The sequence below is a fragment of the Brienomyrus brachyistius genome, chromosome 4 (genome assembly GCF_023856365.1).
Source record: "Brienomyrus brachyistius isolate T26 chromosome 4, BBRACH_0.4, whole genome shotgun sequence".
Classification (NCBI taxonomy): domain Eukaryota; kingdom Metazoa; phylum Chordata; class Actinopteri; order Osteoglossiformes; family Mormyridae; genus Brienomyrus; species Brienomyrus brachyistius.
The window spans coordinates 7,790,541-7,809,710 of record NC_064536.1 but is presented as its reverse complement, the minus strand read 5'-3'; the positions used below and the strand labels follow the sequence as shown (position 1 = coordinate 7,809,710).

At 45.5% G+C, this 19,170-nt stretch overlaps 1 protein-coding gene across 4 annotated transcripts in view; it reads right to left on the bottom strand.

Annotated features, from left to right (window-relative positions):
• Positions 1-19,170, bottom strand: part of LOC125740242 (cadherin-18-like) — a 116,311-nt gene that overhangs the window by 40,271 nt on the left and 56,870 nt on the right. For 3 of the 4 annotated variants that reach the window (XM_049011136.1, XM_049011135.1, XM_049011134.1), the window contains one exon: positions 11,913-12,393. In XM_049011136.1, coding sequence (XP_048867093.1) covers positions 11,913-12,143 — 231 coding nt within the window. In that variant the 5' untranslated portion in view covers positions 12,144-12,393. Of the gene's footprint in view, positions 1-11,912; positions 12,394-16,937; positions 16,980-19,170 lie in introns of those variants that run through there. The other variant, XM_049011137.1, reaches the window with a different exon arrangement.

Below are 19,170 nucleotides of genomic sequence, written 5' to 3'. Positions count from 1 at the left end.
ACAGGCAGGTCATGACAATTACATTCGTATTGCCCAATATATTAGACAAAATAAGACATATTAGACATTGCAGATATCATATTTTTATTATTGTACATTTAATTACGAAGAGCAAAGATGCTTCCGATGTGTAGCGATGCATCATTTTCACTGTCTCGATAAACTTTTTAATGAATATACAAAAAACCGCGATAGAGTGAAAGTCGACGACTGTATACCTTATCCTAACATACCTCAACAACTGCAATCTACATCAATGACAAACATGATATGATTATAAACTTTGTTATTATCATATAATGTTCCTTATTAATGTACTGTATATTAAAACTGTTAAGATATGTTAGTGTGTGGTATATTTACATGCTACTTTACGAAAAGCATTATAAAGGTGCAGTTAAGCCTTACCGTTTATTAATGTATATTAAAGCTGTTAATGTATGTTTCCATGTTAATATATACGTTATAATATATATGTTGCTTATGAATGTTTTATGAATGCATTATGAAGGTAAACTGAACGTTCTACGAATGCATTATAAAGGCAATACGTGGGTGCAGTTAATGTAAAGCGTTACCTAATTTGGAATGATGTAGTTAAAATTTTTTTAACTTGATTTATTGAGAAAAATGGTTATTTTTTATTATTTTTTTTAAAAAAGCTTTATTGAGGACACAGCTTTCCTGGGATTTGAACTTATAACCTCATAAAAAATAGAAACTGCTTAACTGCTATTGCTATGTTAGCCGCTGTTTAAATTATATTAGCATTTTGAATAATTCAAGTTTCCCCCCACCAAATCCAAACAAATTTTGTGCGACAGCGATACCCGCTCTGCCAGACGATGGCTGTGTCTGCTTTCTTCTACAACATTTTTTCTGTCCAGCTCTTAGTTAATTACTTGTCTCTGGAAAGATATGAACATATTGTAACATCAAGGAGCCAGAAACACTGACCCACAATGCAAAGCAAGCGTTACCAGCAGAGCAGCCCGTGACCGAGAGGTTAAAGTCTGAGTGACACCACGTTTAGCGCGGCTGCACATCGCTGGTGTGTGAATCTCCTGCTGCGTAAAAGAAGCAGGGCGTAATTTACGGTCGCCGCTGTGGATTAGAGGATCCGGAGAGCAAATAAATAAAAAGTACGGTTCTGGAGGGAAATATCGGCTAAATAAATACATAAGCACATACCGTGGCACACAGAAAAAGCCAACAATGGTGGGACACAATGTCTCGGCCACAGGGTGACGATATCACATATCGCTTGTGGTTTAATTAGGAAGAGTCATGGAGGAGGGGTCGTGGGGGTTGCTGACGTCCACCTAACGCCTCAAAGAGCCCGCAGAGGTGCATTGTGGGAAAACGGCACACCATAACTAACATTAAACAGTTAGCTTCGGCTAGCAAGCTGCACGGCGTCTTGGCCGCGGCTAACTCGGCGGCACCGTGTCATGATGAAGTTCAGAGCTGAGCAAAGGGAGCTGAGGTGAAGGGGATTTATAGCCAAAATGAAAAATGGTCGAATGTTATAACCGCAGCGATATTTTGTTGTAGCACGAATGAAGGTGCAAAGCGCAGGAAACATGACGGTGAGGATTGCTGCGCTCTTGCATCCTTGGGGATGTGGGTTTGATCCCCACTCTCTTCATATCCCTCCTGTATACCCAGCGCTCTGCTTCTCTCCCTCAGTCCAAGAACTTGTTGTTTACGTGGGCTGGTATTTGCACATTGACAGTACATTTCTGGGACAGGCCGCAGGCCCACCATTGCCTAGCACTGCTTAAATCGCTAAACACTAAACGGCAACGAGGATTAAACACAAATCCACAGTCAAATATAAGCATATGGAAAATAAAACTGTTTATCGTGGCAAATATGCAGAATTCTAATCGCATATCTGGTAGAAAACAAATTTTAAAGAGCATCAAGGCGCTTGGCTGCGGTGTTCATATTACATACAGTTATCCTAGATATTTTCATTAATATGCTAATTTAGAGTCATCTGAGTAGAAAGTATTAGATTAACATCAGCAGATAAATGTTACTTCCCCGCAACTCACAACGGTCACATCTCAGGCGTAAGCAGAGAGGTGGTGTTCAGCTGATCACACACACACATACAACCCCGCCAGCTTTGAAGTGCTGGGTGAAAACGGATGACAGCTATGATGGCCTGGGGCTGGACTCGAACCTGGGTCACTGGACTGGATGTGAGAGGTTATGGACATTCAAAAACCAGTGACTCTGAGCAGGCTACATGATGTAAAAGATGAATGCATGCCAAAATGCTGCTGACAAAGGGAATGTTCCAGAAATAATGGTCTTATGGTGTAACCACTTTTGTTAGCGTCAATGCTAACCAGGAGCACTGCCGAAGAAGACTTTCCTGCCACCAGGATTCCTCAATTATCTTTCACCAAATGATCTTGCTTTCTGCAAAACTAGCGAGAGTCCCACTGGGATGAAATTCACCTTCGGGCTTCTGAAGGCAAAAGCGGACTCCGTAAACCTCAAACTAAATATACAGAGAATATGTAAAAATCAATGAGATGCTTTGATTTTTTTTTTAGTTTTAATGAAGAACACAAGAACCATGAGAGGGGAAAAAAAAAACAAGAAAACAGTGATGAAGAGGATTAGTTTCATGGCCAAAGCTGCTGTGTTATACATCTGCACTCTCCCGGTCCCTATTCTGTGTAGATGTGCCTGGAAGGAGATAAATGTCTGGGGGCTGGAGAAGCAGCCATGAATATGGAGTAGAGCAATACAGCGATACCCCAGAGAAAGGTACTTAACCTAAATGGCTTGGGTACAAATCCAGCTTTATGACAATATCACAATAGGTAGCCAGTCAAGGGGACGAGCTGAGACCGACAGCAACGTCGTTATTTTAACATGCATTCAAGGCTACAACAGGAAGTATGTTCCTTCTTAGTTTCCAGGTAGCACGTTCTCTTCAAAGCTTTAACGGAGAATAGAAAATTGACCATGCTGCTTTAGTTTTATACATGAAACAGCTGCTGAATTCATTGTACCATGCACTAGTGCCTTGTCAGGGTGAGGAGTTTTGCACATATGAGGGAAGCTAAGGGCTACGACAGACGGAAACTAAGCGCTACGACAGCTGGAAGCTAAGGGCTATGATGGCTGAACGCAAAGGGCTATGATGGGCAAAAGCGAAGGTTTATGACAGCTGAAAGTCAAGAGCTACTGTGGTGGAAACTAAGGGATATGACAGCCGGAAGCTAAGGGCTACGATGGTCAGGGCTTCTGTCTCCTGTCATGGTCACCCATAGCGAGCAGATCTTAGCAGAGGTGCCAGGTGAAACCTACCACCTATATTGGACCGCAGTGATGTAGGACTGTGTTGACGGAGGATCACGGTGGTGACAATAGCAATGACAGCAAATTCAAAGTGATTGAAAGAAGGTAATAAGGAACAACAAAGAAGGGTGACTTTCATAGTAAATTTGGAACATTAGAAAGGAGGTGGCATCATTGTTACCCCTGCAAGAGGACGACCAGCAGCAAGATGAACTCCGTCATCATAACCATGAACGTGCCTTTGGGAAGTCTGAAGACTTGGAAGGAAAACAGAAGCTCTTGCAGGATTTCTGTTTACATGGTCCTCAAGAACTGACAACTCCTAATAGCCAGGGGTTCTTGTTAACTAAGACCAACAAACTTTTTTGCTGAACCAAGAACTTTAGCTTTGAAGGACTCAGTACAGTGTGTGTCTTTTTGAAATATTCTGGGAGATGAGAACGTGCTTGTAGCAGTTTGCTGGTGCTGATATGTTCACTCCTCCTTGGTCTTGTGCATGTTTGTGTATGCTTGTTGTACGGGCTCGGGTTTGTTGATGGAAACGCTTCTGGGGCTACTGCAGCTTCTACAGTACATTTCCCGAAAAGGAATTGAAGTTGCGCTAGCCCCAGATAACCAGCTCCCAGTGGACACTGTTTATCTGCATCTTCCCTGACACTGGAGAAGAGGGCAGACAATGTGTATACCGGTGATGTGGGTGCCGGTGATGTATCTGAACAGGGTTGGACTTCCCACACGACATGAGCACCCCAGAGGGACTTGGGGCAGTTAGTTTTCACTCCTGGGGTGGGGGTTGTGAGGGGGAACAGACGTGTGACAGGTTCGGCTAAAGGTTCTTGCTCCCTTTCTTTCCATACTGTCAGTGTTCAAATGTGACTGGACTAGCAGAGCAAGGAGAGAGGAAGAAAAGAAAAAAAAATACCACCATCACACAGTTTTTACTCAAACAACAGGGTCGTACCAGAACACAGAATTGCTACACTTCAATAGCTCGATAAGAAGGCCTTTCTTCCCCCAGATCTGATAGATTTATGTGCAATTGTTAAGGGACCCATTACCTCATTCAGACAGGATATATCAAATCACTATTTTCAAATCACACACTCCAGTCCTGGAGTCTTCAGCACAAAAGATAACAGCCTTTCTTTTTTTAAACCCTCATTATATATATTCCTATTGTACCTTTGTTATTAGAAGAGAGGCACAATAAAACGAGTGTAGAGATTATAAGCCAGCTGCAAAGGAGCGGAGAACGGGCACTAAGGCAGAGCTAAAGGCAGGAATCTGTGGTCGGAGCAGTTTTATCGGGTATGTGTGCCTTCAGAGTCAGGAAACAAGGGCATTCTGCCCGATCAGCTCTTACAGATAATGATAATAGGAAAAGTCAAACGACAAGGAGGAGGTGGTGGCATTACACCACTAGGTTGTAAGTTCACATCCTCATAGACTCCTCAGCTGTGGAATGGGCTCCCGATGTGCAGGTTTCAGGCTCACTCTCAAAAGTCAAGTCTAGACTAAAAACACACCAGTTTAGTTTAGCTTATAGGGACAATAGTTCTAGCTCTAGCTAACTCCTCACTCCCAGTCAGACCTATGGTGTGAGGTGTAGAGCTGGGTGGGTATCGGTGCCATTGGCTTTGGATAAACTGAACTGTCAGTGCTGTCACTCTAGCTTCACAATCCTTTGTGGAATTGGAGTGCTGACATTTCAGGGACTCCCCATGCCTGCATTCCCACTTGCCACTCCCTCCTACTTATGCTGCCATAGCCATATCTTCCAGAGCTTGCACATTGCACTTCATATTGCACTCACCTAACTGTTAGCACTGCCTATAGTCTCCCCTACTTTGACTAATCACACATTTTATTTCCCCAACTCCTCCTGGGGGATGCTGCTTGGAGACCTGAATCTATCGCGATATCCAGCACACCCTCATACATGTGACGTCGCCCAGTTATGTCTCAAATCTTATGATTTGGACAGCATGACTTGGCACTTAGCCATCTCTCCTACTTGACTCTCCCTGCCGGCCCCTAGAGGTGGGGCTCCCCCTTTGAGTCTGGTCCCTCCCAAGGTTTCTTCCTTCTTGGGAGTTTTTCCTTGCCACTGTCGCCTTTGGCTTACTCGCTGGGGGCTTTGGGTGGGGATTGCCGTAAAGCACTTTGAGACAATGCAATGTTGTGATAACACGCTATACAAAAATAAATTTGCTGTTGTGGTAGTTTGTGAGAAACCCTCCCTTAGCCCAAATAGATTGTGTATGACCTTGCAATGAAAAAAACAGCATCTGCTACAATCTCCTTAACTGCTGAGGTCTCATAAAGCTTGATTGGTGTTTCACCGTCCACAGTTGAGGTGCCAGTGTGTTTGCTTGGCATCTTGCCTTTCATCTGTACCTGTCAGAGCCTAGGAGTCTCCCAGCATCTTCTGAAGCACTCACAAGCTTTAAAAAAGCCCAGGTTCCCACAGGATCCCGATTTCTCCGTTTGCTGGCAGTGCTGGTGTCACACTGGATCACTGCAGCTCCTTTAACGATGATCGCTCGGCTGGTCCTAACGGACCCGCTGCTGCCTCGTAGCTGCACGTTTCTTTTTTTGGAACGCTACCGAGAAACACGGTTAAACCTGTTCCTGGCCATCCTGCCTCAGTCAAACCTGCAGCTGACTGTTCTATGCTGTATCACTCGGACTAGTACTCAGAGTCCAAGCTGTGGGTCAGACCTGCAGGAGACAGCCATACACTGTAGCTTTACTGCACTGGAAATAACTGCAAGGTACCTCAGCAGGGATTGTCAACATGTCTGTACACGGACAATTGTGTCCTTGGCAAGACCTGTCTGTGTCTGTGGTAAAATACTCCGTAGGCTACATTTTAAAATATCATGTCCCTGGTAAAACCTGCACTTTGATCACAACGTCCCTCAGATTTTGCCATGATGTTGACCCCTATACCCCAGCAATAAAAGCTTAAGCCTCATTCAGTCTGATTTGCCTATTTGCATGCTGCTTATAATCTGCACGATTAATTTGCACTACACAAACATGCCCCATTATCCTATGTTACATCATGTCCCTTTCATGTTTGCACTGAAGCTCCTTGAACAGGATTTACACGTGATTTCCTGAATGGAAGAATATGAAAGACAAGAAGCAAGAATGCCTGAGATTTCAGTTGTTTGGTGTATGATGTGTTTGCTGCATGTCATAAAGGTCATTTCTAGCTCTAAATTAATGGAAATTACACACTTAATACGCCCATTTTAATCATGAATGTCTTTACTTGTAATTCTTTGCCAAACACAAGTAATGCATGTTAAGCCAAGACTGTTGATGAGGACATCTACATAGAGGATTATGCTCTATTGAATGCTATTTTTAAATATAACTAAATGGTCAGCTTTAGCTTTCTGAGAAAATCCAATAAATGGCCTCAGAAATACCTGCCTTTTTTATATCCACGAAATCTGTACAATTGTGGTAGCTTTACTTACGCAGAAATGTTCTGAGGGCAGAAGGATAAATGATTGTTTCAGAGAGATAACCAATCAGATTGTAGAGGAGGTGGATCCACGTAACTAGAGGAGGCAGGATCAAGACAGATTGGTTGGTCCCGCCTGCTCTAGTTGCTTGGATTCACCTCCTCTACAATCTGATTGGTTACTGTATCTCTCTGAACCAATCATGTATCCTTCTGTCCTCAGAACATTTCTGTGTAAGAAAAACTCCTGTGAGTTATCTGTACCTTACAAGGTTATCGTTGAACAAGTGCTCCACTACTCTGAACCACTACTTGGAACCATGGTGACTTCATCGTCAAAAAATGCAAGTCTAATTGGTCCAGAATCAGTCTAAAATCCCAGCAAATCTCATTTTTATAGGCTGGCTTAACCTTAGCTGTTTTAAAAGCTGATTATACACCAAAAAACGATTTCTTATGCATTTAGAGATCTGTGAATGTTACGTCAAACTGATAAAATGCCATTATGTCTGTGACATTTGTTTGATTTAGGGTTAACTGAACCCTTTCTCGCTCAAAGCTATATTAGACGGCATATTAGAGAACGTGGGAGAGGGAACCACAGCACATCAATATTGTTTTACTTGCTTTTACCAGAAAAATCCTCTGCAAAACGATTATTTGATCAGGTAAAGGTCTCCGTGTTCTTTGGGCTCCCAAATTTAATGTGCTGCATTCCTTTTTGAACATTTTTTTTTCTTTTAAGCAGCCATTTTGAGAAAACCTTTTACAAGAAATGTGAATTTGTTTGGAAATACAAAATACTCTCTTATCCACTGTTCCTTGTCTACCGCTTTAAGTTCTGCGAAAGGTAAAAGTGTGGGGGGCGGCATGGTGGTGCAGTGGTTAGCACTGTTGCCTCACACGTGTGGGACCCGGGTTTGAGTCTCCGCCTGGGTGACGTGTGTGGAGTTTGCATGTTCTCCCCATGTCATCGTGGGGTTTCCTCCAGGTACTCTGGTTTCCCCCAGCCCAAAGACATACTGAGGCTAACTGAAGATACTAAATTGCCCATAGGTGTGTACTGTATGTGTGAGTGACTGGTGTGTGAGTATGCCCTGCGATGGGCTGGCCCCCACTCCTGGGCTGTTCCCTGCCTCGTGCCTGTAGCTTCCAGGATAGGCTCCAGACCCCCCAGCAACCCAGAAGCATAAGCAACTGGAAAATGGTTGGATGGATCCAGCCACCTCACCAAGAATATAGGCAGGTTTGGATTCATTCTTGCTTTATACAGTAAGAACCATTTTTCCTGTGCAGGAGGTAAAGCCAAAATGAGACATACCTCAGTTTGACAGTTAAAAACCAACGTGTGTTTTATCCCGTAGTACTGGGGAGCAACTGATGCTATCCGTTACCATAAAGCAAAAAGTGAGTAGCATAAATGGCAAACACATCTACCGAGCTTAAGGTGCTACATCCAGTGTTTTTCTCCTGGAAGTAGAGGAGTCTAAAAGAATGTGTGCAGACGACGCTCCTGTGCAGGTATTGCCAAGGTGCTCTCTCAAGCTTCTGACCAACAGTTTCACTCATGTTAAATATCTGCACCTCACACGCCTGAACAACCGCCTTGAAGTTGCAAAACTTGACAGGGAGTCGCTTCCTGTGTGGAGTCATCTGTGCTGTGTCTGACAACACACTTTTGGGCAGGGTCCATTTGAAGCCTTACTCTTTTCGAGGTGGGGTGTTAATGAAAGTCATTGCACCTTGATGTTCCTTTATTAGCAGCTTAACATAGACGTTAAATGGGGCTTACAAGTAGCTAACTCCACAGGTGGCTCGGATGTCCTTAAAATTAAAGGATGCCAACCTTCCCACTGTAGCTACGGAGTGAAGGAAAAAAAAATCTCCCTCACTTGAGAGTACCATTGAACCCTCTAAAGCATCCATTTCGAATGGCATGATTTTTAAGACTTCAACACTGGCAAAAAAAATGGCGAGGGGAGGGTTTGTTGTTCCTGGGGCTCCACAAAAAAAGCCCCTTGTCCCATTCGGCCACTCCCCCCTCTTCAGGTGCTTGAAAAACGAAATAAATAGCGACTGGAGTCATAAGACTGTAGCAGGTTAGCTGGTTAGCAGAACATGCTGCTACAGCATCTCCTAAAGAAGGAATGCCTTTATTTAATATTTAGTGTAGTGACTCTTTGTAGCCAATAGGGGGCCAAACCACAAACCCTTGGTGGCCCCATGCAAAGGCACGGTTTGAGTGGTTTAAATACTGCTATGAAGCTGAGCTAATATGCGTATGGAAGCCCGATGTGGCACATGGATGCCCACAGCTAGAAGATGTTCATTAATATATTATCCTACTTATCATTAGCATCACGCATACAGCATATATAAATTCGGTAAAAAAAAAAAAAGGGTTGTAAAGGCTAGCAGTATTATACATGTAAAGATCATAGTGAGCAAGCCTTTTAAAATTTAAACAGATGTTGCAAGAAACAGGCTGATTGATTGAGAAATAAAAGAGAAATAACAAGGATATCGATTAAAAATATTACAATACATTTTTTATAAATATTAATTATTCAGTAGCTCTGAATATGATATTTTTAAAATTTTAACTGTAGATGCAAGTGAGCAGTAAAATAAGATCGTATAATCAACAGGAAAGGCTTAAGAATTCTTTGGTGGTAAGTATGCACAGGGGCTTTGAATCCCCAAGGTAATGTAAATCATTTACAGAAATACCAAATTAAAATTTCTGCTCTTGACTGAAAAAACGGCATATATAGTGCGGAAAGTGTTGCACTCAGCACTCCTTACACTTGGGCTGATGAGCAGCGTACGAGTTTCCCTCCCTCGCACGGGGGATTTACATCCGGCGTGTGACAGTTTCAGGGCACACGCAGCGATTTACAGGGGACTCTGGCCAGCTGAAGGGAAAGCCAGCTCCCCGGCTCCGAAAGGTGTCCGGGCGTCCGCGCCTTTGCGTGGGTGACGCCGCTCCCTGTCTGGCTCTCCCTCGCTGCACTCACTGCGCTTTTATCGCGTCGCGGATAATCGCCGGAGAGCATTAGAGCCTCGGCGCTGCCGTGTGGGAGTCCGGCCGCTGCCCGGCCCGCTTAATACTACCCTCTCTGGCTGAAATGCATTTTCACTATATTTACACGGTTGGTATGTAAGTAAAGCTGATGGCAGCCTGCTAACCTAATGCAAATCGCACGAAAAATATGCGTGTATACACCTTGCATATGGGTAGGCACGCATACAAACCACGAATACTAACATGCACATGATGACTGCACTCATTGCAACCCTGTACAGCAATAATTATTATTACTATCATTATTGTTATAAAATCATACGCACCAATGCAACAGCACTAATCAAAGACACATCTTTCCATAAATCAACGCTCTTTAATGAATACATATATAAATGAACAGCAATCACAGGATACTTCAGGAACCAACGTTAAGCAATTTCAGGTCAGTTTCTTGTATCCTTTCTGCGGTCGCTTTGTAAAAAAAATCTGCAATAGTGTCACTAGGAACGTACTGTATTGTAATAAAAGCGATTCAATGGGCAGACAATAGCTTACAAGCCGTAGTGGAGCCAGAGGATTTGTAACACGGTACTGAATCCTAGCAGCGGTGCAGAATATACTAACAACAGCATGAAATGCACGATGTTCAGGCGTTTCTGATGCTCACGCCTTAGCGGAACGTGGATTGGATAGATGCTTCCGTAACAAACGTTCCATGCTGATACACCTGTGCCTCAGGGGGAGCGTCCCTATTGGCTGGTCTCTTGGGAATAAGTTTCGGTGTAGATGTAAAGTGGGACCTGAGGTTAAAAATAAGATATCGCGGCGCTGTTTTAAATTTTCCGCACCCCACGCATGTAAACGTCACGGCTCGGGCTGAGAAATGAAAGCGATCGGATCGGGTGCAGGTGCACCGCATGCAGGGCAGGAGGAGGTCAGCTGCACGTGATGGCCTCCACCTGAAACCCTGGGAGTATCTCCAAGTGTTCAGATTCCACCGCTAGCTACTATTACTGCATCAAATAGTGTACACACATTACTAATGTGGTAACCACTAGTGTTATAGCAACAGTTCCATTATTAAGCAATCCATATCCATAAAATAAGCTGTAATAATGTCAAAGGTACATTAACCATATGCTACATCAACCATAAAATATTGATTCATCTACTGTACCACGGTACTGTATGCAGTGGTAAAACCAACCACAACATCTCCCACGTGGCGACATCCAGTTCCTGTGAAACATCAACTGTATGGTGTCTGCATTTCATAAGCGTCAACTGTATGGGATCCACATATCATAAACAGAAACCATTTTGGATCCACATATCATAAACAGGAACCATTTAGGATCCACGCATCTTAAACATCAGTGTAAATGCAATGTAAATGGTGTGGTAGTAAACAGTGTAGTTTTGGAGCGCCACTGGGAGGCTGGGTAATGCTAATGCATCCGTTGCATCTGTACAGTAACTCAGATAATGTTTCCGCATACGAGTAAGAGAAAACCCTCGGCTGTGTTCAGCTGGCCATGCTCAGCACTGCACGCATCTCATCAGCTAAGAAAAATCACTGGAGCCACAGTTTGAACGCCAGGACCGCGTGGCTCCTGAGCACACTCCTAGTTATTGACTGTGGCGAGAGAGAGGGAAAGCAACACATTCAGATACATGCTTTTTTAGTAATAAAAGTAGCATCGCATGTATGCAGTGCCATACTCATGGACCACAAGTGAGCGCAGTACTGCCCCAAATGACCCCAGCTCTGCCTCCTGTGACCCCAGCACTGCCTGAAGCTACCCCAGTCCTGTCTCGAGCAACCACGGCACCGCCTCAAGCTACCCAAGCACCACCTTGAGTGCCCCTATCTCTGCATCAAGCTATCCCAGCACTGCCTCCAGTGACCCCTGAACTGCGTTGAGAGACCTCAGCACTGCCTCCAATGACCCTAGCACCACCTAAAGCTACCCCAACACTGCTTTTGCTGACCCCAGTACTGCTTCCACTCATTTTCACTTAAGATAAATATTACCACAGGTGACATTAGGCCAGCAGTGATTTAAAAATGGAGGATCTTACCTTCCCCACGTACTGAGACTCCGACCCTATGTGTTCTTCTAAAACGAAGAACTGGTTCCAGATCCAGCCACGTTTGGGCCGATGGTGAATGTCCTTCTCCACCTCGATGGCTCGGGTGTGGTTCTTCGGTCCCTTGATGGGACCATGCTGGGGATTCCCATAACTCCTTGGGACAAAGCTGAGGCACACCAGCAGGGGGCAGAGACAGAAGGTGCTGAAGGGGACCCACATGGTGACGAAGGGCTGGCGAATTGCCCCCAGAGGCCGTGATGCGATGCAAAACGGTGCTAAACCCAGATTAGGCGAGTCCAGAGAGTTCTGTTAATGTCCATGGCGTAACTGCCCATTAAGGGAGAGACTTATCCTATTGACGTCATGCGTTTGCTATCATTCACATTGTGTGCAGAGGAGAAGCTGATTTTTGTGGGTTTGGATCAAGGTTTTATCAATAGCTGAAGCAGATGGTCATCTTGGTCCTCCTCTGGAAAGAGAGAAAGGGGAGGAAGAGATAGACGAGTGTTGTCACATTACATGAAAGGTCGTAGCCCTCTTTTGAAATGTAGAAGCTCATCAGCCAATATGTCATCAGCCAATTACAGCTCCCCTATATTCTGTTGCTGCCCATTTAAACTCGAGACAGGACTGGGATAGCTCGTATCACCAGTAAATATATCCGTTAGGTGGAAACAGCCTTGTTAGATAAATTATGAACGAACAAACAAAACGACACCGCAAAGAAACCCCACTCATCTGACAGAGTTCCTATGTCCAACACTCCTATATTCCTGGGCAGGTTCAGTCCTAGCAAAGCTTTTTTAAGGTGGATATTCATGGAGAAGATAAAAGTATCCAAAAAACCCAAGGAACTGAGTAGCTTGAAAGCACATAGAATATGGAAGGCCAACCCATCCATCCATCCTATCCCGGAAGCAATGGGCACAAGGCAGGGAACAACCCAGGATGGGGGGCCAGCCCATCACAGGGCACACTCATACACCATTCACTCACATATGCACACCCATCCATCCATCCATTTTCCAAACCGCTTATCCTATTGGGTCGCGGGGGGTCCGGAGCCTATCCCGGAAGCAATGGGCACGAGGCAAGGAACAACCCAGGATGGGGGGCCAGCCCATCGCAGGGCACACTCACACATCATTCACTCACACATGCACACCTATGGGCAATTTAGCGACTCCAATTAGCCTCAGCATGTTTTTGGATTGTGGGGGGAAACCGGAGTACCCGGAGGAAACCCCACGACGACATGGGGAGAACATGCAAACTCCACATACATGTGACCCAGACGGAGACTCGAACCCGGGTCCCAGAGGTGTGAGGCAACAATGCTAACCACTGCGCCATCATGCCACCCTGAGGCCAACCCAGAAGAAATAAAACATCAGTTTATCATAATGAGTCATTTTTATGTGAACATAGGACTCCTTACATGCCTGGTTTGATAATAAATGTCCATTTCACGTGCCTTTTAAAAATTAATATTGGGTCTTGGACTGAAAATGTCAAGGTGGGTAAGTCAGACATAGTTACAGAGCTCACAGTGACTGTGCTAACATCGTCTTGGGTTTTGCCTATATATCCGCTTCAAACCGCAGTAGAAAGACATTTGCTATCTGTCATGTTGCAATTTACCCAAGATGCAGCAAAAAAAAAACAGAAATATTTCCTGGATGAAACAAACAAAAAAAAACTTTCCAGCATACAGACCTATGTCACATGGCGACGAGTGAAAGGTATGGGAGGGGGTGGGGCACAGGAAGCCAGGTGTGTGTGATTGATAATACAGCACAAGTGGTGAGGATGCCCCCGTCATGTTATCCCCTTCCTGATTTCCGCACGGAGAGGCGGAGCCTCCAGGGAAAGATGACTCAGCATTTTGCCCGCCCCCTGCTCCCTGATTGGCTGACTCGTACAAGTTGGGCAGACACACGAAGCCTCCAGCGGGAATGTTTTGCCTACGGACTGTAAGCTGGAACTTACAGTTTCTCATAATAAAAAGTCTTGGCAAAAGAACGATAAATTATTTAGAATTTGAGCATTATGTCTAGGTGCAATAAAAAGAAATTCCTATGGTTTTTTTTTTAATAAACATCCTATGTTTATTAATGCAGGTAACATCTAAGCTATACAGAGTTAAGACAATTAAATATTGTTTTTTTTTAAACAGGTTAACTAAATGGAGAGAGAACTGCTCATGACTACTTTATGGTAAACTTCGTCCCTGCTGACCTACTGTAGTCACCGTCTGAGCACAATTACCTCCATATTTTACAGAAAGGTAGTATTTGTCATCTGAAAGGCTTTTTCTTCATGAATCAACTGGCTTGACCGAGAGAACATGTTCCATAACTTATGTTCTTACTCACTCAATGCGCAGCAGTTACGATATTAACAGAGACAGCAACTGTCATCTTTAGCAAACTTTTCATTCGCTAAGAAAGCCCTGCAGCTTTGTGCCAAGTGTTGCGGCGCTTTAGCATCCTCGCTACACAGCAGGTACGGCTAAATCATGATTATAAGGCATGATGATAAGGAGGCTCTGATTAGCTTCCACACCTGCACAAAAGCGTGTGATTAATTAGGGAAATGAATGCAGTGTATTTTTGCTTTGATTTTAGAACGCCTTCATTCTCTATTCATGCGGGCTGCACGCCAATATCGCCAACAGGTGAAATCGTACGTACCCTGAACTCATTAATGGTTAAAAATAATGAGGTGGGTCGTACGGTAAATATTATACCATCCTACAAGAAGAAAGATTCAAATAAATGGAACGGCCTCAGCTTCTGGTCTCTGTGGACCTTACCGGTTTGTTCCTGAACTTGCCTACAGGAAGGGAGTGCATTATCAAGTGAACCCAAAGTGTGGCTGGGAAATAAAGTGTTTCGTGTCTCCGTCCATATCCAGCATCTCTGGCTGGGGCAGGACTGGCTCCCCAGACGTGTAACTGGATCTTTTCATAGCCCCAAGCCAGCGGTGTTCTGAACACGAGGCCATGCGATTCATACGGATGGAGCGGGCTTGATGATGGCCCACAGGGCAGAGTGATGCGTCTCCATTTGAGGGCTTGGGGCCTCTCGGACCGCGGATGGAGGCGGATATTCCAGCCTTAATGGAATCCTATATTTCACGCTGCACTCTCGGCACGGCTGTCCCAACGTCCCAGAGGTGATGGAGAGTGGGAAAAAACCCAGATGAATCCGGTCTATTAGCCCACCCAGTCAGACTCTGAATGAATACAGGAACTGTTGGCAAAAATCTTGTACCCTCCCATTTTTTAACTCTTATCAGCAACTCTATCAGTCTATCTGTCTGTTTGCCCATCTCTCTGTCTGATTGTGTACCTGTCTATCTCGCTCTGTCTGTTCGCCCGTCTGTCCGTTTGCCCATCTGTCTGTCTGCTCGTCTCTCTGCCTGCCAATCTCTCTCAGTCTGTCTGCCTGTCTGTCTACCGCTACCTTTTCCGAACACCAAATAAAATACCAATTTAAAATGAAATAACACTGATTAACATGATAGTTGTTCACAGCCCTGATAAATCTGCTGTCAAAAGATACAATAACAGTAATGGAATTAAAAAGAGAATAGGATGGATGGATTCTAGTTTGTAACCACAACACTAACCAGTAACTTATCAGAAGGTTTGTTTTAGGAAGACATTGTGTGAGACATATTTTGTGTCAAAAGTAAATCTGAAAAATGCATTGAAACTTTACGTCACTTTACTGACTTCAGCTATGCGTGAACCCAGCCTCGGGTCTGGTGCAACATTACGCCTCAGTGTGAGTCATGCGTAGAGAGTATCGATCATTTCGCCTTTGCTTACGGGCTCTACTGTAGGCCACCCTTGGGTGTCTGTCCAATCAGAGCCAGGTAGTTGAAGCAGGAACTCCCAGCCCGCAGAGGATGCTTAGATTTTCTGTTCCCAACATTAATACAGAATCCACCTGCTGCAGATGGTGGCATGTTCACAGCACATTTAGCCCACTGACGCACGGTGTAAATGCAGATACCTTCACCCGTGCTATATGGGGAAGATCAATCTTCCTCCCCTAATAAGCTGAAGACAGAGAAGCTTCATGAAAAGGGAGTCTATCCAGCTGGAGATTAATGAGGATGTCAGGAGTGCTGTACACCCAGGCTCATGTTGCTCACTTCTCCCTTAATTATTTCCCCACGCCTCTAGTAAGGAGCCGCATGTTTTCTAATCTTCCCCTGTTTCGCCGTGTTCGGTGACAGACTCGGTGCTGCAGTCCCCAAGTCCCCAGGGCCTGGCTACTGGGAATGATTCCTTAATATGGGATTAACAAAATCTCATGGATTCCCTGCTTGTGGGGGCGGGAGGGGTGGAAGCTGATTTGCCACCTTGACATGCTAATTTCACGCTCGGCCCAGATGCCCAACTTCGGGAACACATTTCATCTTTCTGATGATCGCATAACGGGAGCCGAAATACGTGCGTTACACTGATGAGGTGGAGAAATCGGAACGGTGATGGCCTTAGCGAAGTCGCAGTGACTCTCGGTGACCTGAACGCCACACCATGGGAACGTCCCACCTTCCCTCTCCGTGCGCTCCGTACCGCTGCCCGTCGGACCCGCCTCTGTCTCTTTCGCTGGCTGTTTGTGCGCTGATGTGTGCGTGATTCCCGACAGCGTTCCCGGCGATCTGAGCCACATGTTCCACTCGCGCGGTTTACTGACTTTAAGAGGATGCAGCAGCAGCAGCGATCTCAGGAACATTAAGAGTCTCACACCTGGAATTCAGAGGGTAATTTGGCGTAGCAACACTATAGTGTAAGCGACAGTACCTGTGTAGTACGGAAAAGAACAATCGCACTTAGGGGATGAGCCGGAATAAAGCCAGGCAAAGTGCCCCCCTTGATATACTGACTGACACACTCTCAGAAGCACAGATGTGAAGTCCCCCCCCCCCCCCCCAGACTCCAACAGCTCCGCCACACTGCCTGTGATGCTCCTCCAGTGGGGTCCGTCCGGCCCTTACCCTGTCCGAGGTCTGGAGGGGGGCTCCACACGGGGGGTGGTGGGGTGGGTATTAATAGGTCTCACAGGCGCCTGTCATTTCCCGCCGCATGCCCATCGGCGTCCAGCGATCCGCCTCTCAGCAGCACGCTCCCCAGTCTGCCGGGCCAGTGCTGCTCGCCTGCTGCAGCTCAGGAGGGGAGCTCTGATTGGACGGCCCCTCGCACGCACACACACGCACACACACACTGCCAGGCAAACACACGCGCCCACTGCACGCACCCACCGCACGCTCCTCATACTCCTCCTTTCCTCTCCCTCTCTCTCTGGGTTCTCCTCCATCTCTTGCTTTCTCAGCCTACTGCTTTCTTATTGTTTCTCAATCTCCTCTCTCTCTCGCTCTCTCTCTCTTGCTCTGTCTCTCTCTCTCGCTCTCTCTCTCTCTCTCTCTCTGTCTTTTTTTCACAGGTATTCAGTGGCAGCTTCTAGACAAGCATGCAGAACGAAGCTCAACGAATCTCGTCATAAAACAAAAATGAGTCAAAAAACGGGCTGAGTGGGTGAAGTCTGGAGACCGTGGGGGGGGAACGAGGGGGCGCTAGAGCATTAATTAAGCAGGGGTGGGGTGTGATAACAGAGAAACTGCTGGTTGACACATAATCCCTTACATTCTGGGGTTTTTAAGGGCTTACTGGTCTTGGGGCCGCGTCGGTGTCCTCTGTACACGTGTGTTCCCAGCTGTGTTCTTTGTGGTCTTCTGAGGAGAGCCACATACGCTCTCGTCCTTTTCCGTGACCGTGAACGGGCACTTTTGCCCGGTGAGGAAGCCCACCTCCCAGGCCAAATGACGTGAGTGGGGGCTACAGACATCTTTGCAATTTCTCTTTTCACTTCGAAATCTCTGGGAGCATCATCACGGGAAACGTGGGACGAACCGGGGAGCTGATCTGATTGGCTGAGGCCTTGGCGTGCCTGCATGAATGCCTCTGGTCTTCTGCTGAGGACAGCTTCAGCGTCTCCGGCACTGACATACACCGCCTCAGCCAGCTAATCAGGAGAGGAAGGATTAAGCAGTCGGGTGAATCTAATTCAGAGCCTCCGGTGTGTCTGCCAAGAACCAGATGAACGCCCCTCACTTAAGTGTGCTTTCTCTGCACGCTGTTGCCTGCATTGGAATGAAGGTCGAGCCCACGTTGCATTTCCTGCATCGGCACCCGTGCAGCTAACTGACCACGCACTGAAGCAGCTACCCAAAATGATTCTCGCATCTATAAGCACTAATATGTCTGTTAGAACAGCGTAGTTCCTCCAGCCCTGATCCAGAGCCTGTCAAACCAGCCAATGGATGCGTGAGTTTCATAATTAGGCTTTAAATCGGACAGTAAAGGAAAGTGATTAGTTGTGATTGTTTACACACCACAGTGTATGCAGTGCACAACGACAAAATGTGTCCTCTGCATTTAACACACTTGTCACATTGTGACGTAGCAGGGGGCCAGCTAATTCAGCGCCCAGGGAGCAGGGCTTGGAGGCGGTACCTTGCTCAGATTATCTCAGTGGTACTTTACTGGTCGGGGATTCAAACCAGCAGTCTTTCGATGACAAGTGCGTGTCCCTAACCAAATCACACAGTAGGTCTAGTGATTTATGAGGCTAATTGATTTATTCTAAGGTGAACTTTCTTGCAATTTGCTCCCCTATTGCACAGTCTTCCCAATCACATCGAGGTACACACACACACACACACACAGGTTTGTACTTATATCTCTGGGGGGACTGTCCGTTAATTTCTAAGGAGGAAGATGCTAATCCCAACATGACGACCCTAACCCCTACCCAGCCCTAACCGTAATCATAAGTAGCCAAAGGAAATAGAGACTTATGCCATTTTTAATTTTTTAATTGCATTCACAGATCCTTGTGGCAACCAGAAAATGGTCCCCACAATGTCAAACTACACACACACACACACACACATTATTCCCCCTCTTAAATAATTAATACTTTAATTCAAAGCTGAAAGCATTACATCCGCATCCTCTGCACTCAAAATTCTAATTCCATGGTGGACCAGCTCACCAGCTTTTCCTGACACTTTTCTTGCACATCATGCTCACTTGTGTACAATCGCACGAGTCTGTGTCTTCAGTAACTGCAGATTGATTTTCCTGTTAAGATCTTTGTATAAGAACCATAATTATAGTACATCCATAGAAAACTGCAACATATTCTTCTGTCTTGGAGATCCATGGAGG